The 24,914-nt window shown below is 44.1% G+C and overlaps 2 protein-coding genes across 4 annotated transcripts; one reads left to right on the top strand and one right to left on the bottom strand.

The window, feature by feature from the left end:
- Positions 1-8,769: 8,769 nt before the first annotated feature.
- Positions 8,770-15,028, bottom strand: LOC128143210 (C-type lectin domain family 2 member L-like; the record flags this gene model as incomplete). Its single annotated transcript, XM_052790205.1, has 5 exons — positions 8,770-10,589; positions 11,523-11,626; positions 13,229-13,392; positions 14,213-14,302; positions 14,794-15,028. Coding segments are annotated over 5 exons (726 nt in total), but the record flags the coding sequence as incomplete, so codon positions are not given.
- Positions 15,029-15,084: 56 nt separating this feature from the next.
- Positions 15,085-24,029, top strand: LOC128143342 (C-type lectin domain family 2 member A-like). 3 transcript variants are annotated; one of them, XM_052790443.1, is made up of 6 exons: positions 15,085-15,179; positions 16,986-17,160; positions 17,997-18,053; positions 20,081-20,262; positions 22,335-22,438; positions 23,336-24,029. In XM_052790443.1, exons 2-6 carry the CDS (start codon positions 16,992-16,994, stop codon positions 23,439-23,441), a joined length of 618 nt encoding a protein of 205 aa, XP_052646403.1. In that variant the 5' UTR covers positions 15,085-15,179; positions 16,986-16,991; the 3' UTR covers positions 23,442-24,029. The 3 variants fall into 3 exon arrangements, with proteins under 3 accessions (XP_052646403.1, XP_052646404.1, XP_052646402.1); XM_052790444.1 differs by lacking the exon at positions 15,085-15,179 and adding an exon at positions 15,243-15,355; XM_052790442.1 differs by lacking the exon at positions 15,085-15,179 and adding an exon at positions 15,563-16,129.
- Positions 24,030-24,914: the final 885 nt, after the last annotated feature.

Below are 24,914 nucleotides of genomic sequence, written 5' to 3'. Positions count from 1 at the left end.
GGGCATTCTTCTCTTTTGCTAGAATTCAGTGATCCTTCTATTAATAAATATGAATTTGCCAAGCAAATAGGTACATAATAAACAGAGGTGGATATTAATAGTTATAGTGGATATTAATAGTTATAAAAATGCTTTCAATGTGAATGAATGCTTTGATTTAAGAAAGAATGAAAGTGTTAAGAACATGTCACTGAGCAAAGGAAAAGTAAGTAATATTAAGATGACCATTGTTTACCTGTATCTGAAGTTTGTGAAGTAAAATGCACTCTTTCCTTGGGCGATACCTCTGCATAAACCACCTCACTTGCCATTTTGAAAAGTTGCTTTCAGATCTGCAATCGAAATGGACTCATTGAAGTAGTAGTACCCCGTATTACATCCTTTCTGGCCTCCCCCCACCCATCACACCACATTAGGTCAAAAGAAATGTTTAGATGTCTGTAAAACGGAAGGAAACTAGATTCTTTTTGTTGTTTTGTTTTCAAATGTAACTTCTCACCTTGTAGCTTTTGATAAACAGTTCTTAATTCTTAGCCCCTTCTGTTGGTGTATGTTCTATTAAAAGCAGTATAGCTATGATTTTTATCAACTTTCTCATAAATTGTGAGCAATTTTCATTTGGAACCTGAGCTGGCAACATGCCAAGTATGTACATATCCTCCTCAAACCAACGGGACACTAAAATGTATTTCAACAGAAAACTCAGATTGTGATTATTAGATTGTTTTGGTTTGCAATTATCAGATCACTTCCTCCTAAACTTCGTTAGTTCAGGCTTGAAACCAGAAAGCAATGATGAGAGGAGGAACAGGGGGAATATCTGACATTGCTGAAACGTCTCATTTCAAGACTTTTGAGATAATTTTTTTCTGTATTTTTAACTATTTTAAAATTTATTTCATACTGAATAAAATTCATTTTTAAAGTTGGATTTGAAACAAAATGTTGCTATTAGGCCAACTTTCTTTTTTCTTCAGATTTTCCTCCACATAGAAATTTCTAAAATTTTTGGTTTTATGGTAACTTAAAATGATGCCAGATCTTTGAATTCTTCTCCCAGAAGACTTTTGGCTCTTCAACCAGCTCTAGACCACATGCTAATCCTCATATCCCAGGGGCATTATTAAGCTCAGAATTAAATCAGGCCTGAGTCTGACCTGTTGCTGCTCTGCATGCTGGTCATCGAATGTTCTCATTAAAGGCAGACAACACGGTTGTTTTTTTCTCTATAGTAGAGGTGTTAGTTCAAGAGGAAGACAATGGAGTAATCATGGTGGTAAGTCAAGAAGTGCAATATTTTGCCCTCTTGGGACCAGCCATGGAAGAAGGATGAACTACACTGGGTTTTTCAGCTTAAATCATTAAACTCTTTCCCGAACAGGCTGTCAAAGATCCTGGTAACTAAAAGGCTCTGTATAATGCCCTTTTCTTCCAGGGAAAGCTTTGAGCGGAGATGATTTGCTGCCGTCTGTCTTACCTGCTAAGGCCAAGCTCTTTATACAGCCTACCAAACCATATACTTTGAACAGACAAAGAGGAAAGGTTAAGGCAAAGCATATTGATTTTTTTTATTCTACAATGATTTCAAGTAACTATAAACTACTTAGCCATACTGGAAGACTTGCTGAAAACTGTCAAATTAAAACTGGAAAAACAATGATAACCATAGAGATGATTTCCCAGAAAGAAAAAAAGAAAAAAAAAAGGCAGAAAACCAGCCATTTCAGAGACAAAAAGAAGAAACTGAATGTCTGTATGTATGCTATGGGACCAGCATAAGAACAGCACTGGGACATAATGCAACTACTTTTTGTTTGAAGGATCTTTAGGAAACTGTTGTACCTGTGCCTCAATAGGTATATATACATTTAATATGTGTGTAAATTAAGCACATATTCCTATTTAATGCCATGGTAACACAGAGTAAGTTATCAACATCTTTATTAACAACGCCAGAGAGCGAGCCCTTGCCCCCAGGCCAGGCCTCCAGCTGCCTGCTGGCACTGTAGGTATGCCTACACCATTCAAGGACAACCGCTCTGGAGGCACCTGGATGTATGCACGCTGTATATTAGTTGGTATAACTGCATCCCATAGGTCGCTTCAGCATCTACCCCACTAATGACTCACCGGTGCCATGCACAAACACCGCTGTGCTCATTATCTGGGTGCTATGCACTGCACAAGACCACGAGCTCTGCTCAGTGCTCATAGCAAATGCATGACCTCTGCTCTTGCTCACGCTATGCGATTTGCCTAGGACTTCATCGTTGCCTAGGACTGTTGCGACACGTGGGTCATGCAATAGGGTGATTGCAGGTGAGTTTGCATTTGACATCGTGCCATCCTTGAGCAGTCTGTAGGGAATGGAAGAATTTGCTTGCTAAGGGCATGTTTAGTAGCTCTGGCCCATCATGAGCAGCCTACTTCATGTTCATGGTTCAGGACAGTCTTCCTCTGCAGAGAGGAGGTGTCTGACAAGGGAGACAGGCACCATCAGGTTGACCTGCATTATTTTACACACCTGGGAAAACAAGTGGTGGAGTGGTCACACTCAAAGCACCAACCTTGGAGCCAGGTCCTGCCCTTCAGCAGCAGCTCAAGATGCTGCTGCAGGACCAGAGGACGTACCTCCCCCTGGTGCCTCCTTTACCTAGTCTCTCCTGTCTGGAGACATTCAGGGGACCAGTCCTTTGACCTTTCAGGAGAAGATGATAGGACCGCGGAGGTACTTATTTCTCTCTACTAACTGGGAAGTAAAACTAAGTAAACAGCTTGGATTTAGTCACCTGCCCTTAGGCACTTAAATGAGCGAGCGGAGGATCTCAGGATTAAAGCATTTCTATCCAAAGGAACATAGAATCATAGAATGATTTGGGTTGGAAGGGACCTTAAAGATCATCTAGTTCCAACCCCCTTCCAGTTCCAACATCCTTCCCCTTCTAGTTCCAACATCCTCCCCTTCCCTTAGCAGGCAGGTGATGATTCAGTTGAAAAAGATATTTGCTGCCTGACTTTGCAGCCCAGGTGTTCTGAGGCAAATTCTTTACTTCAGCAAAATAATGAGGAAGGGATTTGTATTAGCACTTAGGCACTAAACAGTGCCCTCAGTGCCAGCGATGCAAAGCTAGACTAAATTTATTTATTGTAGCATCCAAGGCTTTTGAAGACACCTGGGGAAAGGAGAAAAGAGGCTCCGGAGGCATGGCAGCCAGTGATGTTTGGTCGCTGTTTTCCATCCTGTGTGTTACTAGTTGCACAGACAAAATATTTTGTCAGTGGATTTGGGGAGAGCATGTATCAATATACCTATCACTAGAAGAATATTTCAAGGGTTTGGAAGAGGTCTTTTGCCCTCTTACATTAATCCTTTACATTTTAATAACACAAAATAGTCACTAGATGTCTCTACTGCGCCATAAAATATATCAGAAATTATATTCCTTTTAAACTGAAGAAAATTTTATATGCATATATAGCCTTTTTTTTTTTCAAGTATGAGTTGTATAAAATAACTACTCAGAGATAGCTAGAGTGTGAAGAAGAAAGAAGCCTGGAAGATAAAAAAGGAGTGGATGAGATGGATATCGGCTTCAAATTCACAAAGTACAGATGACTTAACAGTAAGCTTTTCCCAACAAAAACCAACACAGTAAAGTACTGTAGAGATACTGGGATATAACTGCACGCCTCTAACTGAACTGTAAGCTTAAGCAGTTTAAACCAATCCTGATGGGGAGGCCAGGAGCATGGGGGAAATGGGGAGCGGGTATTGTGGACAATACGGCTATTGTGCAATAGCCATATCCTATGATTAGTAGTGATGGCAGCAGAGATGGAGCAGGGTGTCAAAGTCCACAGTACATAGTTCAAGATCTTGGGCTAAATAGACCATGAAGGCGGTGTTAGGTGACAGGACTTCAGCAGGGCACAGCAAGCAGCATGCTGGCAAAGCTCCGAGGGAAGAGATGTCTCGCCCCAGGCAGCTCTCTCCCAAGGGCAGCAACTACCCATGCACCTAAGACTGACCTTTTCTGATTTCTTGAGTTTCTGCATTTAACCCTGCTCTGTCCCAGGACCTAAAACTCCACCATAACTCCTAGTTAAAGGAAATCCCCTGGCTTAGGCTAAAAGAAATAGCTTTTTTTTTTCCCTGAAATAGATAACAGTGTGGTGGTGTTCCTGCACTGGGGCAGAATAGGAACTGGACAATCTATGGAAATCCTTTCTCAACCTTTTCTTTTCATGATTTTTTTAGATTTTTTTTTCAGGGTTTTGAACTCTTCACTGTGGAGAATAAATTAATATAATTTATATCCAAAACAAGTACATAACTTATGTATACAAATCTCCATGGATATAAACCACTGTATCGCTTTAAGTTTTCACCTTCTGAGCATAAGCTGAAGAGCTGATTAGAGCTGAACAAGCAAAATATCAGCCACTGAGAAGAATTTAAAATTGTCATTTTTTTCTTTTTTTCTTTTAAGCAATCTGTGTGAGGTGGCAGATGCAAACTTAGTATGCCTGGGAAATAAATCCTGTATTTTCAGGAGGCTGGAGGCCCTGGCATCTGATAATTAGCCACCATTTCTCTTAAGAATTATATGTTTTCCTAGAAGGGGAATAGGAAAATACTTTTATTATTTCTTGTGACCCATATATCTCTTAAGAATGCATTCAAAAGTACTGGAAAGTTTTTTAGACTGTCTGCAGCTTGATTTTTGTCTCACACATATACTTAGTGAAAAGACTGAGTATAATGCTGTACTGCAACACATTCAGGTAAAAGTAATTCTTTTCATAGTCATCAGAGGCAAGAGAAGTGTTAATGCACGGACATTTCTGTTTAGTGCCTTACCAGCTCCTGATGATTTTTAGTAAAGGCAACAATAGCCCAGGTGTGGAGAGTATGTTTTGAGCGGATTCCCAGTCTGCTTGGAAGACTAGACACACAATATCTTTTCCTTCTGTAGTTATCAGGAGAAAGCTTCAGGCAAGATTTCCTGTGACAACCTTATTTCAAACATGTGAAGGTCTTCCTAAGTCTGAGTAGAGCAGTCTGCATGTATTGCACAGTGTATATCATGAATGGCACTAATAACAAGGATGTTGAAATTAATAATCAGCTGCCTTCTGCCGAAAAGTAATGCAGTATTTTATGCACAATGTTTAAAAAGGCCTTGATTTTAAAAGGTTTCATGATGCATTAAAAAAACTCAGAGCTGTTCTGAAATCCCACTAGAAACAGTTGTACTTCAGACAAAATTCCTAGGAAAATATATTAATGAAATTTTGAATAGACAAACTGAAAGCTCTAATATTGCTGTGTTATTCTTCCAGGAAATGTCATAGCGGTTTCTTCTTATTCTTTTTCTTATTCCATGCTGTCTTAGTTTGGATATGGGCTTAAAAAGGCAAACTGTTGAATTCTGACCCGTCCCTTGCTCAGCTCACCTAAACTATCATTTGCAAGCTTGGATCACTTATATTTGATTATATAATTTTGAATGAGTATTATCGGCATATTAAGAAATTAAAAGAGGTAAAAATTGTAATTCTACAATGAATAAAGCCCCCTATTGTTTCAGGGTTGCTGTCCTTCTGTTCCAATCAATTAAAGCCTGAATGGCTCCAACAGCTTAGAAGAAAGCACTTAGATAAGGATGGTAGGTATTTCATAAATGCCAGGAAACACCAAAAGTGAACCTGCTAAGACAGACAGGTGCTCCTACCTTTCCCTGTAATTTCCTTCCTTTGCTAATGCTGGCCTAGCATTAGCCAGGTTGGAAAAACATGAACAAAAGGGTTAAAGACAATGAACCAGCCGAGCAACCACTTTCCGCCACTGGATGTGACATCCTTGGTCTGAACAAGCCTTTTGAGGAGCCCAAGTCATGGAGGGGGGGAAATGTCATCTGACTGAATCACGCATTTATTCTGCTTCAGTTGTTCAAGGTAGACACAGCAAATTAGCCTTTCTGCATTAGGACATCATTTCATCTCCTGGGGAGGGCGGCAAGGACACAGCAAGGGACGTAGCACGTGCTGGGTGAACCATAGCTGGTGATCAGCATCCAGATTTCAGCCAGGCAAACATTCACTGTGCAACCTCGTTCAGCTGTGCAGGGACACCTGAACCATACGAAGGCACTGTCAGGATCCATATATATCGCTTCATGGCCAGGGCAGCGCAGTACGGACACAGGAGAAGGACTATGCTCCCCGTATCGATCTGCCCGAGACCAGCTGGAGTGGCAGAGCTTCTCCAAGTTTACCCCATGGATTAGTTGTTGAATACTCGGGAGGTTTCAACTCAACCAGGGTATCCACTGTGGACAGAGTATCCACCAGTCCACAGCATCTCCAGCTGGGAATTGCCCAACACTGGGCTGAGAGGCCATAGGCAGCTGGGGGGACCACTAAGGGTCACTGGTTTCCAAACATAATGGTTACCTCCCTTTTCACCACAGTGAATGGTGAGCATGCGTGGGATGCTACCTTGGCAGCTATGTAGTGAGTTCAGCCCAGACTTCTCAAAGGTCACCTTGCACATCCAACACGTCTGAAGTACAAAACTTTCTCCATCAGCCTCAACTGGAAGCAGCAAGTCCTTCATCAAGCTTTTCACAGTACCCTTCCTGTAATCCTTGCCTGTTGGACTGGGAAGATCTGTTGGGTTCCTCTGACCTCCTCCTCATCACTGGTGCTTAAGCCTCTCTTCCCTCCCCCCAGCCTGGCAGTCTGGAAAAGGAAGCAGAAGCGACTGGAAGCAGTTGCTAAAGTGGTTTGCGTGGAAATGGCTGAGCAGAAGCAGGGACCAGCCTGCCTGGGGACGGTGGAGAGAAGTGGACCCCAGCCAGCCTGACTCAGGGAACGGCTACGAGGAGTGTGAATCCCCCCTGCCTAGAGTCAGCTGCGTCACCGACACCTCCTGCCTCGTGGAGACACCGTAGAGCACCCAAGGGTGCAAGAGCTGTCCTGCACCAACGGGCATCCAGCCCAGCAGCTCTGCAGGTGGGACAGGCATGGCTGAGGCCAGGAGTGGTTTTGCAGGGTAAAGCTCCATATTGCACCTCCGTCTTGTGCACCCTGCTCTCTCTCCCCGCTTCCTTCTCCCTGGTAAGGGCTAAGGAGAAGCAGCAGCAAGAGGGAGAGATGCATTTGTCTGGGTGGCGTTTTGGCAGACTTCACACCCAACCAGGCTGTGCAAGCCCACGCCGCGGTACCTCTCTGCTGGATTAGACTTCCCACAGCAAGCACGAAGGCAGTGTAAACACCTGTGCGTGTGGTTTGCAACTTGAGAGATGTAAAAGCAGGTATTCACGCCTGGCCTGAGACAAAGTTATGCCAGGCATGGTGAAATGCAACAGTATCTATGCCAGTGCAGACCTGGCCTTAACATGTGAAATCACGGTATAACGGTTTTTGCAGGAGCAAAAGATAAATCTTGGCGGGGGGGGGGGGACGACGGACGATGACAGACCTTCAAATTTACGAAACTTGCAACCTAGTCCAACTGAAATGGGGACTGACTTTATTTTGGATTTGCTGTTGGAAGAGACCACAGATTTGCAGGACAGGAGATTAAGTTCCTACAAACTTCTGCTCTTCCCCTGGAGTTCAGCATTGTGCAAAACTTCCAACCGCTGATTATTTCTCACCAGCTGGGTTTATTTGCCTGTACCAGTCAATTTTTTTGCATGAAAAACATCACTTTTCCGTCAGTTACAGGATTAGGGATAGCATGAATCCATTGGGAATTGACAATGTCCACAGCATGTCCGAGTGTGGTAGGGAAGCACGGGGAATCACAGGGGAATTTCATACTTTGGGAGACGTTAAATGTTATTTGGTGAACTGGGAAACTACTTTTGAAAATGCATGTAATTTAATTGTTATAACAAATCTAATTGCTATTGTATTAATTGATCACAGATGAGTATGTTGGATCCTGTGCAGATCACGCAGTGAAAACTGATCTCCTGCCAAAGAGCTCACTACGCGAGAACTTTATAATCTAGACGAGCAAGAAAAAAAGTACACATCCAGCTCATTTCAATTTTAACCACAGTGGTTAAATAATCCAGGAAATGTACACAGCAATTACATTTATCCAAATAATATTTTCAACTTCTGTTTTTGTGGGTTGCTACTCTGATTGAAAGTTTAAAATGAAACTGCATTCAGCAATTCACCTGTTGCAAAATCACTTCTTGTATGACTCTATTGCTATGTTCCTCGCCTAACTTCGCCTGGGAAGCTCACAATGCTGGGGAATATTGTGCAAGTTTTCCTTGACAAAAAAAGCTCAAAACGAGGGGAAGTTCACGTGGATTTTAGTTTTCTTAAAGCTATTAGCAATTAGCTGTAATTTAGCTGCCGTGTGAGACTTTTAACGCGAGTGGTCAGTAGCCTGGCTCAGCCAAGTGTCCAGATCATCAAGGCAGGTCCGAGGTGAAGCTGGAAAATCAACGGATCGGTTGAGCCAAAATGGGGTCCTGAGCCCCTGGGCTGGGGCCTGGGAGGAGGGATCACCTGAGGGGTGACCCTTCCCAATCAGTCAGGCTCATGATGAATTCACAGACTCTGTCATGGTCCTACACAGAGTTTGTGAAGTTCACTGTTGAATAATGTCCTGTGCCCACCTACAGATGGTAACTAAGCATGCCTGAAGAAGCAGGTACCATAAGGTAAACAAAGCAGTCTCGGACCACCACACATCTAAAGCAGAGGAGCAAGCTTAACGAAAAGCAGAGACCCAAAGCATCACAGGGAACAACTACTGAAGTATTTATTGGCATATTTATAAGGCAATTTACAGAGATGGCAAAATGGACTGCTCACCCTGTCTGGCACTTCATGCTGACTCTTTCAACAGGACTTTTGACATGTGGTGGGCAATAGGTCCCTTACCCTGGCAATCTGAACCCTGTCCACGGTTCCTTACAAGGTGCTTCCCCTTCTGTTCTTGTGCTTTCTTGCGGAATGACCATGGGGAACCAAGATATATTGGATACTCTGTTCCAGTTTCTCCTCTCACCTATTTCTTCCCCTCCAAAGGAGTACATCTTCTGGATAAATACCAAGTGCATTTATAGCAATTTGCAATTTCTTCTTCCCATTTCTTTGAAGATCAATATGCCAGACTCTTCATCTTCCCTGAGCTTAAAGCAGTATTCTGTTTCCAGACAAGAACATTTTCCTGGCTTAAAAAGCCTTTCTTCTCGTTCACATTTTTAAAGATGGTGTCCACCCTTTGTAAATCATGTATCTTGGGAAGTAATCATTGTACAGGTATCTGCTGAATCTGAGAATGACCAGGTAGGAACCAACCACAGATCTTCCAGGTGAGCCTCCCATGCCCCCACTGCTCATTTTCAGAGCATCATGCCAAGAATTTAAACAGATTAATCCAAGGTGCAATGCTATTTAGCATTATTGCATCTGTCCCATGGGCTATTAAACTATCCTTGCCCACACAAGTCACTTGACAAAACAGCTGTCCTGGAGACAATAAAAGGTTTTTTTTCCCCTGCACACACAAACAGATAAACACAACAGCACCTCAATTTAAGCTGCCCTAGAACCCTTTCCATGCTACATATACATGTCTCTCCCCTTCTAAGTCCAGTTGACTTCCTCAGCCCTCCCAAAATGACAGCTGTGCGTGATTCAGTCTGGGAGCTTTCCTACTGCAGCCACATATTCAGGGAAGTTTTGGGTAGTAGCCGTCAGGTTTGCAGATCAGTCCAGAAGGATAGAGAAGAGTATATGTAATCTGTCCCACTCTATATGCCCCATAACACCAGTGCCATTCACTAGAAGACCTAGTCATTATCTGCCTTCCTGGTTTACAAAGCTCCCATTTATATCCTTGGACTTTACATACCAATCACATTTGAAAAACCCATGGAAAAAGAAGGGGAGGGAAGCCAAAACACCTTATGATATCTCACCCACTTACCACAAAGACAAACTGAAAGTTCTCAGACAAAGAATTACTGAGCTCCACAGAAAACAGGAAAAAACACATCACTGGGTTCACTATGAACTGCATTTTCAATATGTCCATTTTCATATCCATCTAACAATGTTTTTAGCTGCCCTAAAAAACTGTGTTTTGCAATTGTGAAGAGTTCTCAAGGAAAGCATCCATTGCCATGTCCTTCAGCAGTTTCAACAATGAAACTGTATTACCAAGAAGCAACTTTTGTTCTTTGCCGCGGCCGTTGTATCACCATTTCCTCTCGGTACTGCTACTTCTTAACCAATTACCACTTTCACATGGAGTCGCTATTACTCCCTGGATTGCTTCTCCTGGAGAAGTTCGGATATGATCCTCGCCACAGCACCTCTTGCCCTCATGGACCTCCTGAAGCAAGGACTTTCAGTATTCTGAATTCCAACTTCTCGTGGAGAAAGTCTCTGTACTTGCACAGCCAGCTGTTACCTATTAAGAGCTTGTCTTGGGACTAAACTGACCAATGGTGCAAAGCCAGTTCCTGAGTGAGGAGCACCTTCTGGTAGAGATGAAGGCTGAATCTATATGGACACAGTCTCCGTCATTTGTTATATTGACACGAAATCTAGAAAGCCAAGAAAAAAATAAGAATTAGAGCAGAACTGTGGTCTAAAATTCAGAAGACCTATTTCTTATTCTTCGTAAAAATGGGTCTTTAAGACTGTGGAGAACAAAGTAGAGAATGATTTAAAATGAGCCCCACTTCACATTGGGAGGATCAGAATTCACGTGCACGTGATGAAACACATGGTGATGCTCTGATGCACCTTCTATTAAAGCAAGTTGCTTTGATCCCCACAGAGATGTACGTGTACTTGTACTTCATAGTCTACAATGTTTTGTGAGCACAAAAGGCCCAACTCTTCAGAGCAAGAGAGAGAGAGGATCCCAGCAGGACCCATGGCAGCAGTACTCCTCCAGTAGAGACTGGGGCTCTGCCACCTCTTCTCACCGATTTTGCTGAACCTCTGCAGAATACATAGGATGTGGCTGCAAAGAAAGCCAATCTCTGGGATACAAAGTGGGCAAAAGTGATGCCTTCTGAGTACACCACCCCCCAGCCCAGTGACCTTCCAACGTGGCCCTGAACACCTCAGTTGGTCTTAGGAGGCCCTGTCTATACTGGCTGCATGTTGAACCCTGCAAGACCAACAGGGCAAGCTAATTCAAACAAATCATAATGTCTAACATTGGTAATTCTTCCTAATAAGGCAAATGTTACCCACCTCATACAGCGGGATTGTACAGAAACAGATTATTCTAGGCATAACCTATCAGCTGCTACGCCACCACAGGAAAAAGCAGGCAGTGATGCCCCTTCCCCACTTCTCTGGGGACAGAACTAGTTTTATTAGCACAGCCATATGACAGCCCTCATTTGGTAAGATATGCCAGTTTATCTACAGTGGAGTATGTAACAGAGAATAACTTTTCTACTTGGACAAAAGTAGAAGCCACTGACTCCATTCTTGCATAGTATATTTGAAAGAAAACTCACAAGTTTGTGTCAAATGACTCTCCATTCACCCAGAAGAACTTCTTTCCTTTCCTGCGCAGCCCAATCCAGAAGTCTGTTATGCGTATTCGATACATTATAAAGTTCTAGACAAAACACAGAATAAAATGACATACGGCTATTAGATTTTTTTATGATTATGATTATATAGCTTTTTGTATAAAAACTGCACAGATATAAACTGTGTCACAGAATATACAATGGTGGACTTTTTTTTACAGGTCACTGATGTTTTACTGCTAAATTTAATCAGATGAAATAATAAAGGAAGCCCTAGACCCATTACTAATAGTCAATGAAGTCCCAGCTATCTAGTTGGTAGTCATGCAGAGTGTTACTGACCATCCACCTACACCCTGCCCCACCCCATCATTAAAAACATCCATGTATGTTATTAGAAATACCATATCACATTACACAATAGTCAACTAGTAGAATGGTTTCACTGTATCACCAGGAGAATGGTGTTTCAGTACAAGGACGTGTATTTAGCAGGGACACAGTGCCTGACTCGGCACAGGTTGCCTTGACTCTTACGTCACCATAATTCCTTGGATGTCAGTTACATTGCGTCTCTACCAAATTCAAGTCACACATTTAAAATCCCCCAACTTCCCAATTTTCACACTTTTACTCTTGACACTAATCGTATCATAAGTGTGTGAATTCATTCTGTTTTCCTGTTCCTTATATTACTGACCGTAAAGTCAGTTGGGACTACCTAAACCCAAACTCCAGGACATTCGAGGGCACACGCACAGTTTACCATCTGCAGTGTGAATAAAACAAAGTCTTTCTCAATTCTTTCCTTATGATCCTATAATCATCTCTGAAAACACATTTGCTATAGTGCTAATTTCTTTTGTTTTTCTCAGCCATGCAGAACACCCTGAATTGGTAGGACACTGCAGGAGACTCAAAGAACATAGTAAAAAGAAAAATGGTTTGAAAACAATAAAAACCACAGGTAGAACCTCCTGCACGAACCAGGTATCTTGAGTACCATGGGTCCCAGCATCATACAACCACAGCCAGTCTTTGCCTTCTGTGGAAATGGAGAAATTGACTATTTTGCACAGAACTAACAACACATTTCTGTTCCTCGGTTGGCCACTAAAGCATTTGGTATGCTAAAGAAAGCACCCTTTAAAAGATCTGCGTCCTTAAAGAGTATCAAGAAGATAAAACACATGGACGTGCACCAGTGGTCTGTAAACTCAAAATTAGATTAGAGTTATATTTAGTGTGGGAATTGCTGCTGACTGTACTTTTGGGTACCCTGGCGAGAGAATGAACATCCAGAAGGTGTGAGGGGAGACGACAGGCTAAATTGCCTAACTTACAATGCGCACATAAATTGCCAGTTCAGAAAAAACCAACCACACCTTCTTTATTAGTAATTAGGAGTCACAACTCCATTTTTATATTTTTTCAGACTTTACTTTTCATTTATACATAGTTTGCCTTTTAAATTTCTGAAAAACCCTCTAAGGTAACAACAGAATTTCTACAGCGGATTTTAGTGAACAGACCACATCACGCTGAAAACATCTGTAGGTTGTACCAACTTGCAGCAAACAAGTCTGCCACACAGTATGCTGGGTTTCAACAAGGGAACAAGTGATGGAGTTACAGAAACTGTTAGGACAGCAGACATAACACTGAATTCAAGGTGCTGGACACCTTACCAGCTCTTGGAGGCTGTCAATCACTGCAAGGGAAGCTCCGTAGTCAGAGCAGGACTCCTGACTGGAATTCCAATCTGCCGTGGCTCCTGAGTGATAGTAACACTTCTTCTTGTAGTAGAGCCAGTCATCAGGGCACGGCTCCCACTGTGGTAATTTAGGTGGATCTTTTGTTCAAATGAAGAAATGAAGAGAACGTTATTTACTCATTATTATGTGTTTAAAATACAATTGTATACACACTTACAAATTCTCGACCTGCTTCCTCCATCTTAAAAATATCCACGACCTGCACTGAATTCAGCAGGAGGTGGGTGAACATAATACAACTGAAGGATTGGGCTTGGTCGTAGTTTTTTCCAGTTATACCAGCTACTATGGGTCCAGTAATCCCCGATTACGTGCTCACACGCCAGGCACGTGCCAGCAAACAGACTCCAGCATGTGCAAGTGCAAAGCTCCAGCTACACCGGAGACACCACGGGCGAGAACGTCAGGGCAGAAGGCCATCTTTGACAAAGAGCGCAAACATAGACACTAGTTATCTACCGTGAAGCAGCTAAAATTTGACCCTAAACAGGTTCTGGTTCAGTGTACTCAGCTGTAAGTATAACTCTACAGGCCAAAGCCAAGACAAGTTAAGAAGTCAGTACTGCCTCCCTAATGCTGCTTATGGCTCTGTCGTTCCTCAGCATTTTGCCATGCTGTGATACAATGAAATCCTGCAGGCAATTTAAAAAAAAAAAAAGTCAGTTTAATGCTACCAGAAACAACTGTTCAAGGTCAATGCCTAACACATTTTTAGTTTCGCTTTCCTTTTCTGGATTCTTCTCTCTCTCTAACAGCAGCCATGACAGTGTGAGTGGGTGAGCTGAAAACCAGTGAAAATACCTCTTCCCCCTCAGCAATGACGAGACAGCGTAACGAAAGAGAAAAGTGCTGAACTTCTCTTTCCAGAGCTAGGCTTTCTGAAATAAACGCACTCACTCAAGGTAATCCATGATAAGAGTAAAATCACAGCAACGGCGATGACAATTCCCGCAATTCTTTTCCAGAAAGAGAGGTGTGAACACACATCTAAGGAGAGAAAGAAATATTAAAGCACGTCAGGGAATGAAGCACGTGCCGGGATCTGAAGACTCGGGTCAATAAAACCAACCCATGCAGAGCTACATTAACTTCCTCAAGGCTTCCCAAACCCTCGCAGCTACCCCTGAAACTTCGACCGCAGCACCGCCGAGCTTCAGTACCGGCTTTCAAAAGGTACTAAATTGCCAAATCCCGCAGAAAAACTCGCAGAAGACGGTGTGTGTGTCCCCCACCCCCCCGCCCGCTTCATGCCCACGGCATCGCCCAGGGCGGACGGGCGGGCCCGGGCCCCGGCCCCGGCCCCGGCCCCAGTCCTAGTCCCAGTCCCAGCCTCAGCCCCAGTCCCAGTCCCAGCCCCAGCCCCAGCCCCAGCCCCAGCCAGCCCGCCGGCTCCCCGTCCCACCCCGCTCCGCCCGGGCAGGGCCGGGGCCTGGCCGCAGCCCCCCGCTCCCCTCCCGTCCCCCTCCCGCCTGACTCACCCGGCCCCGCTTTGCGCCTCCGGTAAGTCGCCGCCTTCGCCAGCAGCCGCTCTCCCTCCGCTGTCGGTCCCATCAGCACCACCGACCGGCGCACCGCGGGGGACCCGTCCCCGGGCGGCAGCCGGGCCAGCAGCGGGTCGGAGGAGAACCGCCGCCGGAGCCGCCGCAGCCGCCGCAGCTCGACCCGGCGCCAGGACGGGGACAACGAGACCTCGCCGCCGCCGCCGCCGCCGCCGCCGCCGCCGCCGCCGCCGCCGCCGCCGCCTGCCTCCTCCATCGCCGCCGCGGCGGCGGGAGCCGCCCGCTCGCCCTCGGAGGTGACCGCGGCGGAGCGGAGCGCGGCGGAGCAGGGCCCCGGCCCCGACGGCGGCCCCGGGACGGCGCCGGTGAGGAGCGGGCGGGCGGGGAGCGGGGCGGGCGGCGGCGCAGGGAAGGCCAAGCGGGCGCGGCAGAAGCCGGAAGGCCTGGGGCGGCGGCGGCGGAGGCCGGTTTCGCGCCCGCGGGGCCGCCGTTTCCCCTCAGGCGGGCGGCGGCTGCCGGTAACCGGAGACGCCGGGAGAAGGTAGGGTGCTGCTCCTGCCGTGGATCGGGCCGGCCGGGGGGGCTGTACGCAGCCCCCGCCGGAGCCAAAGCCGGGGGGCGGGTGGGATGGAAGAGGAGAAAAACAAGGAGGAAAGAGGGGGAAAACGAGGAGGAGAGAGGAGGAAAATGTGCTTGTTTAAAATCGGGGGGGCGGGGGGGACGGAGCTTCGTGGTTCACTTGCAGTTGTCTGGCGGCCTAGAACAGACGGAGCTCCCGCCCGTGTTCCCTCCAAAGGAAACACTTCGTCGTCGCAAAAAAAGCGAGAGCACCGTTCTTTAGCTAAATAGGCTCTCCAAAATGGAAGTGGTTTGCGGCTCAGTGAGAAATCGCGGACCGTTAGGCTGCGTGTTTTTCTGCGCTCTTCCAAACAGTTCTTTGAAACGATTTTGCAGGCATCCCGCCTTCAAGAAATGCCTTGAGCTACAGAGAGCGGTCGCTGGCCTGAGCCCCGGCTGGCTGTGTTGCTCCCTGTGACCTCCCCAAAAGTCACAGGTGTGGAACAGGGGTTTCCCCGACTGTGGGCGAGAAAGTCGAGGAGAAAGTCCCCCGCTGCTGGAGTGAAAACCAGTGCTTTTTTCAGTACAGTAAGAAAGCACGGCATGCCCGCTGGAGGCAAGAGGCCTGGCCCACGAGCAGACCCACGTCCATGTACCAAACAACGAAGATCCAGGCACGAAAGCGGGCAGGGTGTTTTGGGGATGCGTTCGGGGCAATCGGAAGAGTCTTTGGGGAAAGAGCAGCTTGCTGGAGAACGTAATTCCAAGCCTTAGCGTCTTTCTGCTTTTATAGGATGGACCAAGCGCAAGTGGAGTCTGATTCTTAGAGACATTAAGGCACTGAATTACTGTTAGGAATTTGTGGAGCTGAGGAGGCCTCTTAGGCATGTGCCAATTAACATAAATAACAGTAATACAAGTAAAGATGTTGAAGCCTTTTCTATAGAGGAGTGGGGTTTTTTTCTTCCCTGTTATAACCTAACTCATGAAGATGAATTGACATTTCTGCACTGACACAATAATGTTTATAGCTGCATGTTCTTTTCTGGGTGACTTTTTCTGTTAAATTTATGTCACCGAAAGTGGGATTTAAGAAGGACTGTGAGGAAAACATCACTCATTGGAGTGAGCACAAAAGGGTACAGTGAACTTCCCTCTGCAGACCCGGTTCAGCCTCACCTGGGATATTGCCCAAACTTTTCGCATGCAGGCAAAGCTACTTTAAGCTACATAGTGGTGAAGTGGAAGGCTCTGATTTTTGTGGCCTTTCCCTCCTGCCTTGCTATGCCCCATCCCCTCACTATCACATTGTTCCCATCTGCTCTGTCCTTCCCTTTCCCTCCGTTACAGTCCTCATTCCCCATCGCCTCCCTCCCTGGGAAGGAGGATATGTGCCATGTATCTGAGGCCCACCTTTCCTTTTTGGTGGGCCTCAGGTATGTTGCACAAGCTCCTTGTTTTCTACTTGTTTCCTCGTTTCTCCATCCACCCTGCCTCCATCCCCTCAGGTACAGGCAATAACTAAGGCAGCTTTGGGATTTCTACTATTTCCACTTGTTTACAGACAGTAGGGGAAGCACTCGGTAAACATAGCTTCTTTCTTTGTTTCCCAGCTGTAGATGGAGTCTGAAAACGAACAGGAGGCTGAGACCACCTGGATGGCGCAAGCACCTGGTGGGAACGCAGAGTCCGCTAATTTCAAACAAGATTCCAAACAAGAAGTGGCAGCTTGTTCGTGGGTGTGGAGGATAGGGAGGCGCTGTAAAGAGTCGTTCTTCCAGTCAAAATGTAAGATTTTTTTTCTCTGGTGTTAGGTAAGATACCATCGTGCAGGAAGTCTGAAGTCTAGCTCCAAATCTAGTTCCAGGTCCCCTGGCTTGGACGAGACGAAACCTGGGAGTTTACTTCTAGGCAAAGCTGTAGTCACAAAAATTAAGATAACTGTTACATTTGATCCAAGCGTGAACTGATCCTTTTGTGTGAAGATGGGCATTTTCCCATGGTGTAGTTTACCTGTATGAAGTACTCTTGGATAAGATGTAGGAGGTGAAGCCAAACCTCATTAGAGAAAATAGTTTGTGCCTTTGCAAAAGATGAGCTTGCACATCTGCATTGAAATTTGTGTGTGAAGGACAGCTTGGGACAAAGAGAAAATACATGTGATTCGAGACTGCAGCCATACTCTGAACCTCAACCTTTAATGTTTGAATTGCGTGAGAACATTCTCCTGTTTTCCAAACCTGGATGTAGCTTGACTGGAGGTAGTGATGACCTTCGAGTTCTTGGCCTCCAGAGGTCAGTGCTATGTTCTGCAAAACATAGAGGAGATGATAAACTTGGGACTGCGAGGCTTAAATTTGCTAAGCTGCACATTGGTGGAAAACTTCAGGGTGTATATGGATCAAAAAAAATGAGAATTAGGTGATAGTTGGCCGTTTTATCGAACTGTCCAGTTACATAAATGTCAATTCAGGGAGCCTTGTTTGACTTCAGTAGTGCTTTATATTTACATACTTGGAGCTTAAATGAAAGACTGTCCTGCTGCTGTCTCACTTAATACTGAAATACAGTCTGAGCTTAAGTGCTCATGTATCCAAAACCGTTAATGTTCTTCTTTTTCACAGGCCGTTGGCTGTGCCTAGTTTTTGGATTTGTACTGATGGTCATCATCCTTGCATTTGGTAAGCTTTTGGAACATGTTTGATTTGAGATATGTTTTCTCTGACTACTGGGCTCCAGGATCACAGCAGTCAAGCACACCAAGATTAGTACTCTGCAGTGCCTGCAGTCAGAAAACCTGGGACTTCCATCACTATTTCAGTTGTTCTGATGTCTGTATAAGGTTGAATAAATAACCTCCAGGCAGAATTTAGAAGGAGAGAGAACTGTCCCTACAGATAAAATGCAGATGATTTTGCATTAATTGCCCCCCCCGCATCCTTACTACTCTTAAGAGTGTAGTTTCTTGCCTGGCCATGCATGTGGTGTATGCTTGTCTTGTCTGTGCTTATCACCAGTAACTTACTTACCTGATTATACTAGCTAGTGCACTAAGTCAGCATCGCATCTCCAAGCATAGACTCCAGGGCTGCTCATATATCTGGTCTTGAGGGCTCCTTTATTGTCACACATGGAAGACAACTACGTGATACGGCTAGCTTGTCTTTTTCACAAATAGTCTTTGGGGATCGTTCTGCCTTTTTGTTTTTAAAAATCCATTTGTGTTACATGCTGTATTTTTAAGAAGAAGCCAGCCCTACCTCCCGCTGGCACAGTGGGGGCCCAGATGTGCTCCCACCGTCCCCTGCAGAACTCTTCTGTAGGAGCAAAGGCTGTGCTTGCCGGCAGTGTTACCTGAGCTATCCGAGTCACTGGGTGCATGTGTGTCTCAGTGGAGCCTCCACAGCCCTATCTGCACAGGGAGCTCTTGAATCTCTGCATTAAGTACATCTTCGGTCTGCCCCCTGCAACAGCATGAGGAACAGTAGTGAGGTCCTCTGCATGTACATGGAAATGAATGGAGGACGATAGTGACATCTGTCCCTGTTGATTTTCCTTTGCTTTGTTAGGCTTTTATTTAAATGGAATCAGTCGCATTTTCTTGGAGGGTGTGAGGGCAGTGTTCACAGGTGACTTGCTAAGGGGTCTCCAATTATATATAGCAAAGAGAGTAGCTGATTAGAAAGAAAAAGAGAGCAAGCGTGGCCACAGCAGTCTGCAGAGTCTGGGAGAACAATTCACTTTCTGGAAGCCCCTCTGCTCACAAAACGGCCAGTTACTTTCATTTCAGTATTAGCCATCTCCAAGCTTAAGCAGTGGATAAATGCACTCTGGGTGCAGAAGGTCTGGATTTGATCCCAGGAAATACACTTTATACACTGCGTGAGCCTGCGTGTGTTACACAAGACACCTTGCTGCACAGAAAAGGTCACTGTAGCCATTCAGTAACAATCAGGGCAGATTATTTTTGTTTGGAAAATAGAAACCAAAGTAAATGCAAATTAATTCTCTTCATTGCAAGAAATTAAACTCAGCACTGAAACAAAACAAGCCAGTGAGTCCTGTCACCCCCACAGAGCTACTGTGACAGAAAGAAGGTGAAGAGAGGGCATCAAAACGTGCTGGGGAACAACTCCAAGGAAGCGTTCTCCAAACCATTATGTCCAAATAATAATAATTTTTACCTCTTCATTAACGGACAAATTTCATTAGCATCATATCAACACCTAAATTACTTACCTTCACATAGATTTATCACTTAAAAGTCTGATACAAAATCAAAGCAGCTTGTCTTCATGAAATATCTCACCAGTTGTAGATATTCAAGCAACTTCATTACTTAAAATGTATTTGATCAATAAATTAACAGTATGAGGTTTTTTACCCTATTACTGGATTTAAAATGCGTCGAGTATAAATCGTCAATTGTCAATGCCTCTAATTCTCTAAAATTCAGGAGTGTTTTCCAAACCCTGCTTATTTTCTACTGATTGTAATAATTGGGCTGCAGCCCCCAACTCTCACATTTCTCAGCTGAAGACAGTGCCTGAAAGGCAGGGAAGGTTGGGACCCTTGTACTTCCTTTGGCTTCTCTTCTGGCATCTAGTGTGGCATTGGCTTTCCAAAAAAATCTACATTTTAGGTTGAGTTATGCTGATAAATGCTGATTTTACCAGGTAGAAATTTTGTTCTCTCTTTTCCTTTCCAGTTGTAAAACCTGAGACATCTCACCACGGAAAATTTCCTCCTGAACAGTGCCCCAGCGAGTGGATAGGTTACAAAAATAAATGTTATTTCATCTCAGAGGAGGAAAAAAACTGGACATCTAGTCAGACCTTCTGCGCTAAGAATGAATCCTTGCTAGCCGTTTTTGAAAACCAGGAAGAAATGGTAATGGGAAAAAAAAAACCAACAACAAAACAGAACACAACTTCTGTATCTCCCTCTTTCCTGGACAAAGCTTTCATTTTTTTTTTGCATGCAATGCTTATCCTCTAAATCTTTGTAAAATAAGTAAGTAAGCTGTGTGAATTCAGGTAGTGGGAAGTACCATCTGCTTTGGTGCTCTGCTTTGGTGCCTGGATTTGACTTGAATGACTATGAAAAGCTCTTTGTTATGAATTAGTTTGCTTAGTTTTACTTTTCTGTCCTATGGACCTTCATCTTCAAAGGAGGTATGAATTTGTCCAACATCCAGTACAGCCAAATAAATGGATGCTTTGGTTTCTGTAAGAAACCAAACATTTAAAACCATTTCTCAGCGTAGTGGAAATTATCCATCTTTATCTGCTTGCATCTGATTTTAGATATGCCTTAATGCCTCTTAGAGATGTGTGCTTGTACCAGTGGTGGGAATATACCCCTGCTGAAGCTGGTTTGGACATTTTCTCATGCTATTAAGTTTGTTAAAATATTTTGATTTGCCTGTATTATGGTCCAGTTGCATCGAGTTGGTGAATGCTAGTGACTTCTCCTTGCTGCATGCTACTAAAACTGTAATATGCTCTCACAGATCTGCTGTCTTTTGAGTATTGTCAATGAGAAACTAGTTTCATCAAAAAGTTAGTTTTTAGATAGATTGACATTTGAGCTTTCTTGTTACTGTGATTGTTGAATAGAGGTCAAAAGGCTACTTTTCTGGTTGGCTGATACATATTAGTGGTGTAGCAGATATTGAGATGGAGGAAACCTCAGTGAAATTGCACAGATCAAGTCACATCTGAATTTGACTTGAGCTAATAAATATTTTTACAGCCACAAGAATTTCAACAATGAGAAAGATGCAGGGCCTAGTTCTTACTTCATGTATGAGTCCCTTACTCAATGTGGTCTCTCATTTTATCCCATCATCAGACTGCTTTCTTTGCCAATAATTCCAACCGTATTTGCCAGCTTGTCCCCTCTCCACAAGCCCCTTCTGCATTGCTGCCCTGTGACTGATCACCTCTTACCAAATTTGTAAATGCCTCTCTTCCTTATGTGTCTAAAAGCTTCACTTCTAATTCAGTGCCTGTGATACTCAGCTGATAATTGGCTAGGCAGAAATTGGTGTTATTTAAATTACTGCTTAAAAACCTTATACCTACAAACTGTAAACACAACTTATGAAAGAAAAGCACAGGAACACTGACATTGGCTTACCGGGCCAGCTGAGTGCTCTGGGGCATGCGTTGTCTGGTCTCCAGCACTGGATAACACGAGCCACACCAGAAGAAGGTACGCCAAAAACTGCAGAAATGGCATTGGGACCATACTGAGACAGTTTCTTCTGAACTGTATTGAATTGAAGTTGCTAGAGGAGGGTGGAGGAGTATAAGGGTGCACTCTCTCAATGTCCATTAGAGTCCATGCTGACAGCTAATATTTATCTCATTTTTAAGTTCACTGAGTCTACTGATAGCTTGTCACAGGGAATTCTGTAATACTAACCCATTGCAATTACTGTTTCTGTTCTCTTCCATCATTCTTTGCTGTGTTTGATACAAGTTGTTGGAAACTTCTGGAGCAGTGAACTGTCTTTTGCTCTTTTTATCTGTACATCCACAGATAAAAAACTATAAATTACTTAATAATTGGGAAGGGGAGGAGTTCCCGTATGCCCACCTGAAATGCAGGAAACACCTGTATGTACCAGCCTATTTAGACCAAGCTGCATATGTAGAGATTGATAAACATATATAGACAGACATGACCAATACATGGTTTTGGGGTATTTTTGTGTGTAGTGAACAGTAATAATTTTCAAGGGTATAGAACTGAATAACTTCACTGAAGTTTATGATACTACAAGGGTCAGTTCAAAGGCAGAATTAGGCTCTTAACTCTCAGTGAAATGCTTATGAAAGTGTTATAGATGACAGTGATGAACTAGTCCTCAGAAGTCACAGGAGGAATTTGCTTCTTGTTGTGAAAGCTCATGTTGACAAAAAAAAAAAAAGGGTATATGTTGGTTTTTTTTTTAGCGTTCTTTAACTAAGCGTTTGAAAATAGATGACTCCTGGATTGGATTGCGCAAGAAAGGTGAAAGCTTCTACTGGGAGAATGGTATTGCCTTGAAGGTGGACTCGTAAGTTCCTTGTGATTGTCTAACACATACTTAAGCGATTGTAGAATTATGGTTTGCAGCACAATGTTATTTCTATCAGGATTCTTTTTTTTCCTATGATTTATAACTATGACTTTGAAAATGAACTCTTGCAGTTATTACTGATCTAACTCCAATAGCATCAATGTAGAGAAATCCCTGATTCAAGAAGGGGTTTTTGGTAGCTCAGCACATCAAGTTAATGTTATTGATCATCCCTATTTACCTTAATTTATACATATTTTTCAGTACATAGTATAGACATTTCAGTCTCTTTTTCAGATCTTCAGAATGTTTGGTTTCCAGTGTGATCCTTTGTGCTCGTCTTCCTGAAATACACAATATCTAGCAAATATACATACATTTTTTAGGGATGAAAGAGAATGAAATGACAGGTGTGAGGGAATAATCATCTTCAGATGTGTTAAGCAGCTTCATAAGAAAAATCGTACCTGCTTTAGCGAGTTTGTCACAACCTGCAGACAACCCAGATTTTTCCCTCTATTTATATTAGAAAATGTGTGGGCTACATCAGCTCTGCATCAGGCGCATCAAACAGCAGTTCCCCTTGTCTTGCTCTATGTCCTAGGCAGGATATATCATAAGCTGTCTTTTGTCTTTCCTTCTGTTATTGTATGATACCTGGTACGGACCATTCATAGAAACGGAGGTTCATGCAACACTGCGTGAGCTAAACAGGCTTTTCAAATGTGATTTAGCACTCACCTTGCTTTTAGCAGCTGAAACTACCATATCACAGGGGACCAAAATCAACTGGAAACTACTTTAGCAGAAGTTTTGTTTTAAAGCAGGCTAGAATATTTGACTCAGTAGTAGGAATTATTTAGTAATCACTATTTTCTTCCTGTATTTTTTCAGGTTCCAGATACGGAATCACTCTGAGTGTGCCTACTTGGATGCCTTCACTGTTTCTACATCAGCATGCTCTTTGCCCAGGCGCTGGATCTGTGTCAAACTTCCCTGAAGCGAGGACTTCAATCTTCATTTGATATGGGCGGTTAAAACACATCCATTGTACAGTCACTTTGGATTGTGCAGCCACACTGTGTCAGACCATCTGGAAGCCTAAATCTGAGAGAAGAGCTTTTGTCTTGTCTTCCAAAATGTACTTCTAGGTATTCTCTCCTAGGACAGAAGAGGAATGCGTTTAGTCCAGTTTACAGATAACCTACAATGGAGTCTACCAGTGTTGGCTGACAAAGCTGAAGGTTCAGTGGGATTCCTGCCAGTCTCTTCTGTGTTCTGCTGCTTCTCAGCATGTGACCTTGGGGATACACAGCAGCCAGGGACAACAGTCAGCCAGCACACCTACAGAAACAGTTCAATGAGGGCTCTTCAGTTTCTCCAAAAATGCCTTGTGCTCTTTGCTGAACTTGGTACTGACTGACTATTTCAGTACAACATTTCCCTATCTGCTGGTGTTCTGACCTCACCTTCAGCCCCCATTTGTCCCTCTTACCTCCTTTTGTTTCTGCCCTGACTTATTAATCTTACGGTTTTCCATAAAACTTTTGTTCTTTTAAGTAAACAAATATACTCAGTCTGTACCCTGGCCAATCTGCGGCCATCACTGTCATCAACAATTCCTATGGCCGGAGTGACAGGAAATTCAGTACTTATCAAAGAAAGGGACTCACAAAGTCTTTCCTGCTCCGCCTGGCTTTTCCGTGGGCTTTCATACTAATGGTTACCAGGTTTGTTCGTGCTAAGACTTGAGCTTGTTCAAAAAAGCAACGGGCACCCCCCACCCGAACACAGCATTAGTGGCCAGTTGCATTATCTGCACATCTAGTGCACAGTAATCTGAGGAAAAGGGCATGTTCAGATTTTTTTTGTACCCCCTGGAAGCAGTCTATGCAAAAATCTCCTGCCACTCAAAGGAGAGTGTGGCGTTTACTGATCACAGAGTACAGGAAAAAATTGTTCTGAGCAGACAGCTGTGGCAGACTGGGACTTGAGAGCTGGCACCGTTTGCTGGTGCCCCTCTGCCAAAGCTTCCCAGGCATCATCAGCACAAGCCCTCAGCTGCTCCATTCCTGGGGTGGGTGTGAGGGGTCCACATTAGCTTCTCACAGTTGTTCTATCTTGCAGAAATCTCCAGCAGGCAGGTAGAGCAGATAGCTGGGGGCCAGTAATTTCTGTTGCCTCAGCGAGATGTGCTGGAATTTCTGTTGGAGCCTTTAGCTGGCTGGTTACTGAAAGGACGTCAGCAGAGGGTTGTGTGTTTCCCATCACTTGGATCATACCTGCTAATGATGATAGAGTCATAGAATCATAGAATCATTTAGGTTGGAAAAGACCCTTAAGATCATAAAGTCCAACTGTAAATGATGTAGCAGCCTGGTAAGAAATTCCTGTAAAATATATGTGGTGCTAAAGGTGGCAGGCTGTGTCACTGAATTACTTCTTGAGATGCTGTATGTAGGGATGCTAGTCC

The sequence above is a fragment of the Harpia harpyja genome, chromosome 6 (genome assembly GCF_026419915.1).
Source record: "Harpia harpyja isolate bHarHar1 chromosome 6, bHarHar1 primary haplotype, whole genome shotgun sequence".
NCBI lineage: Eukaryota > Metazoa > Chordata > Aves > Accipitriformes > Accipitridae > Harpia > Harpia harpyja.
This window is presented reverse-complemented; position numbering and strand designations above follow the sequence as displayed.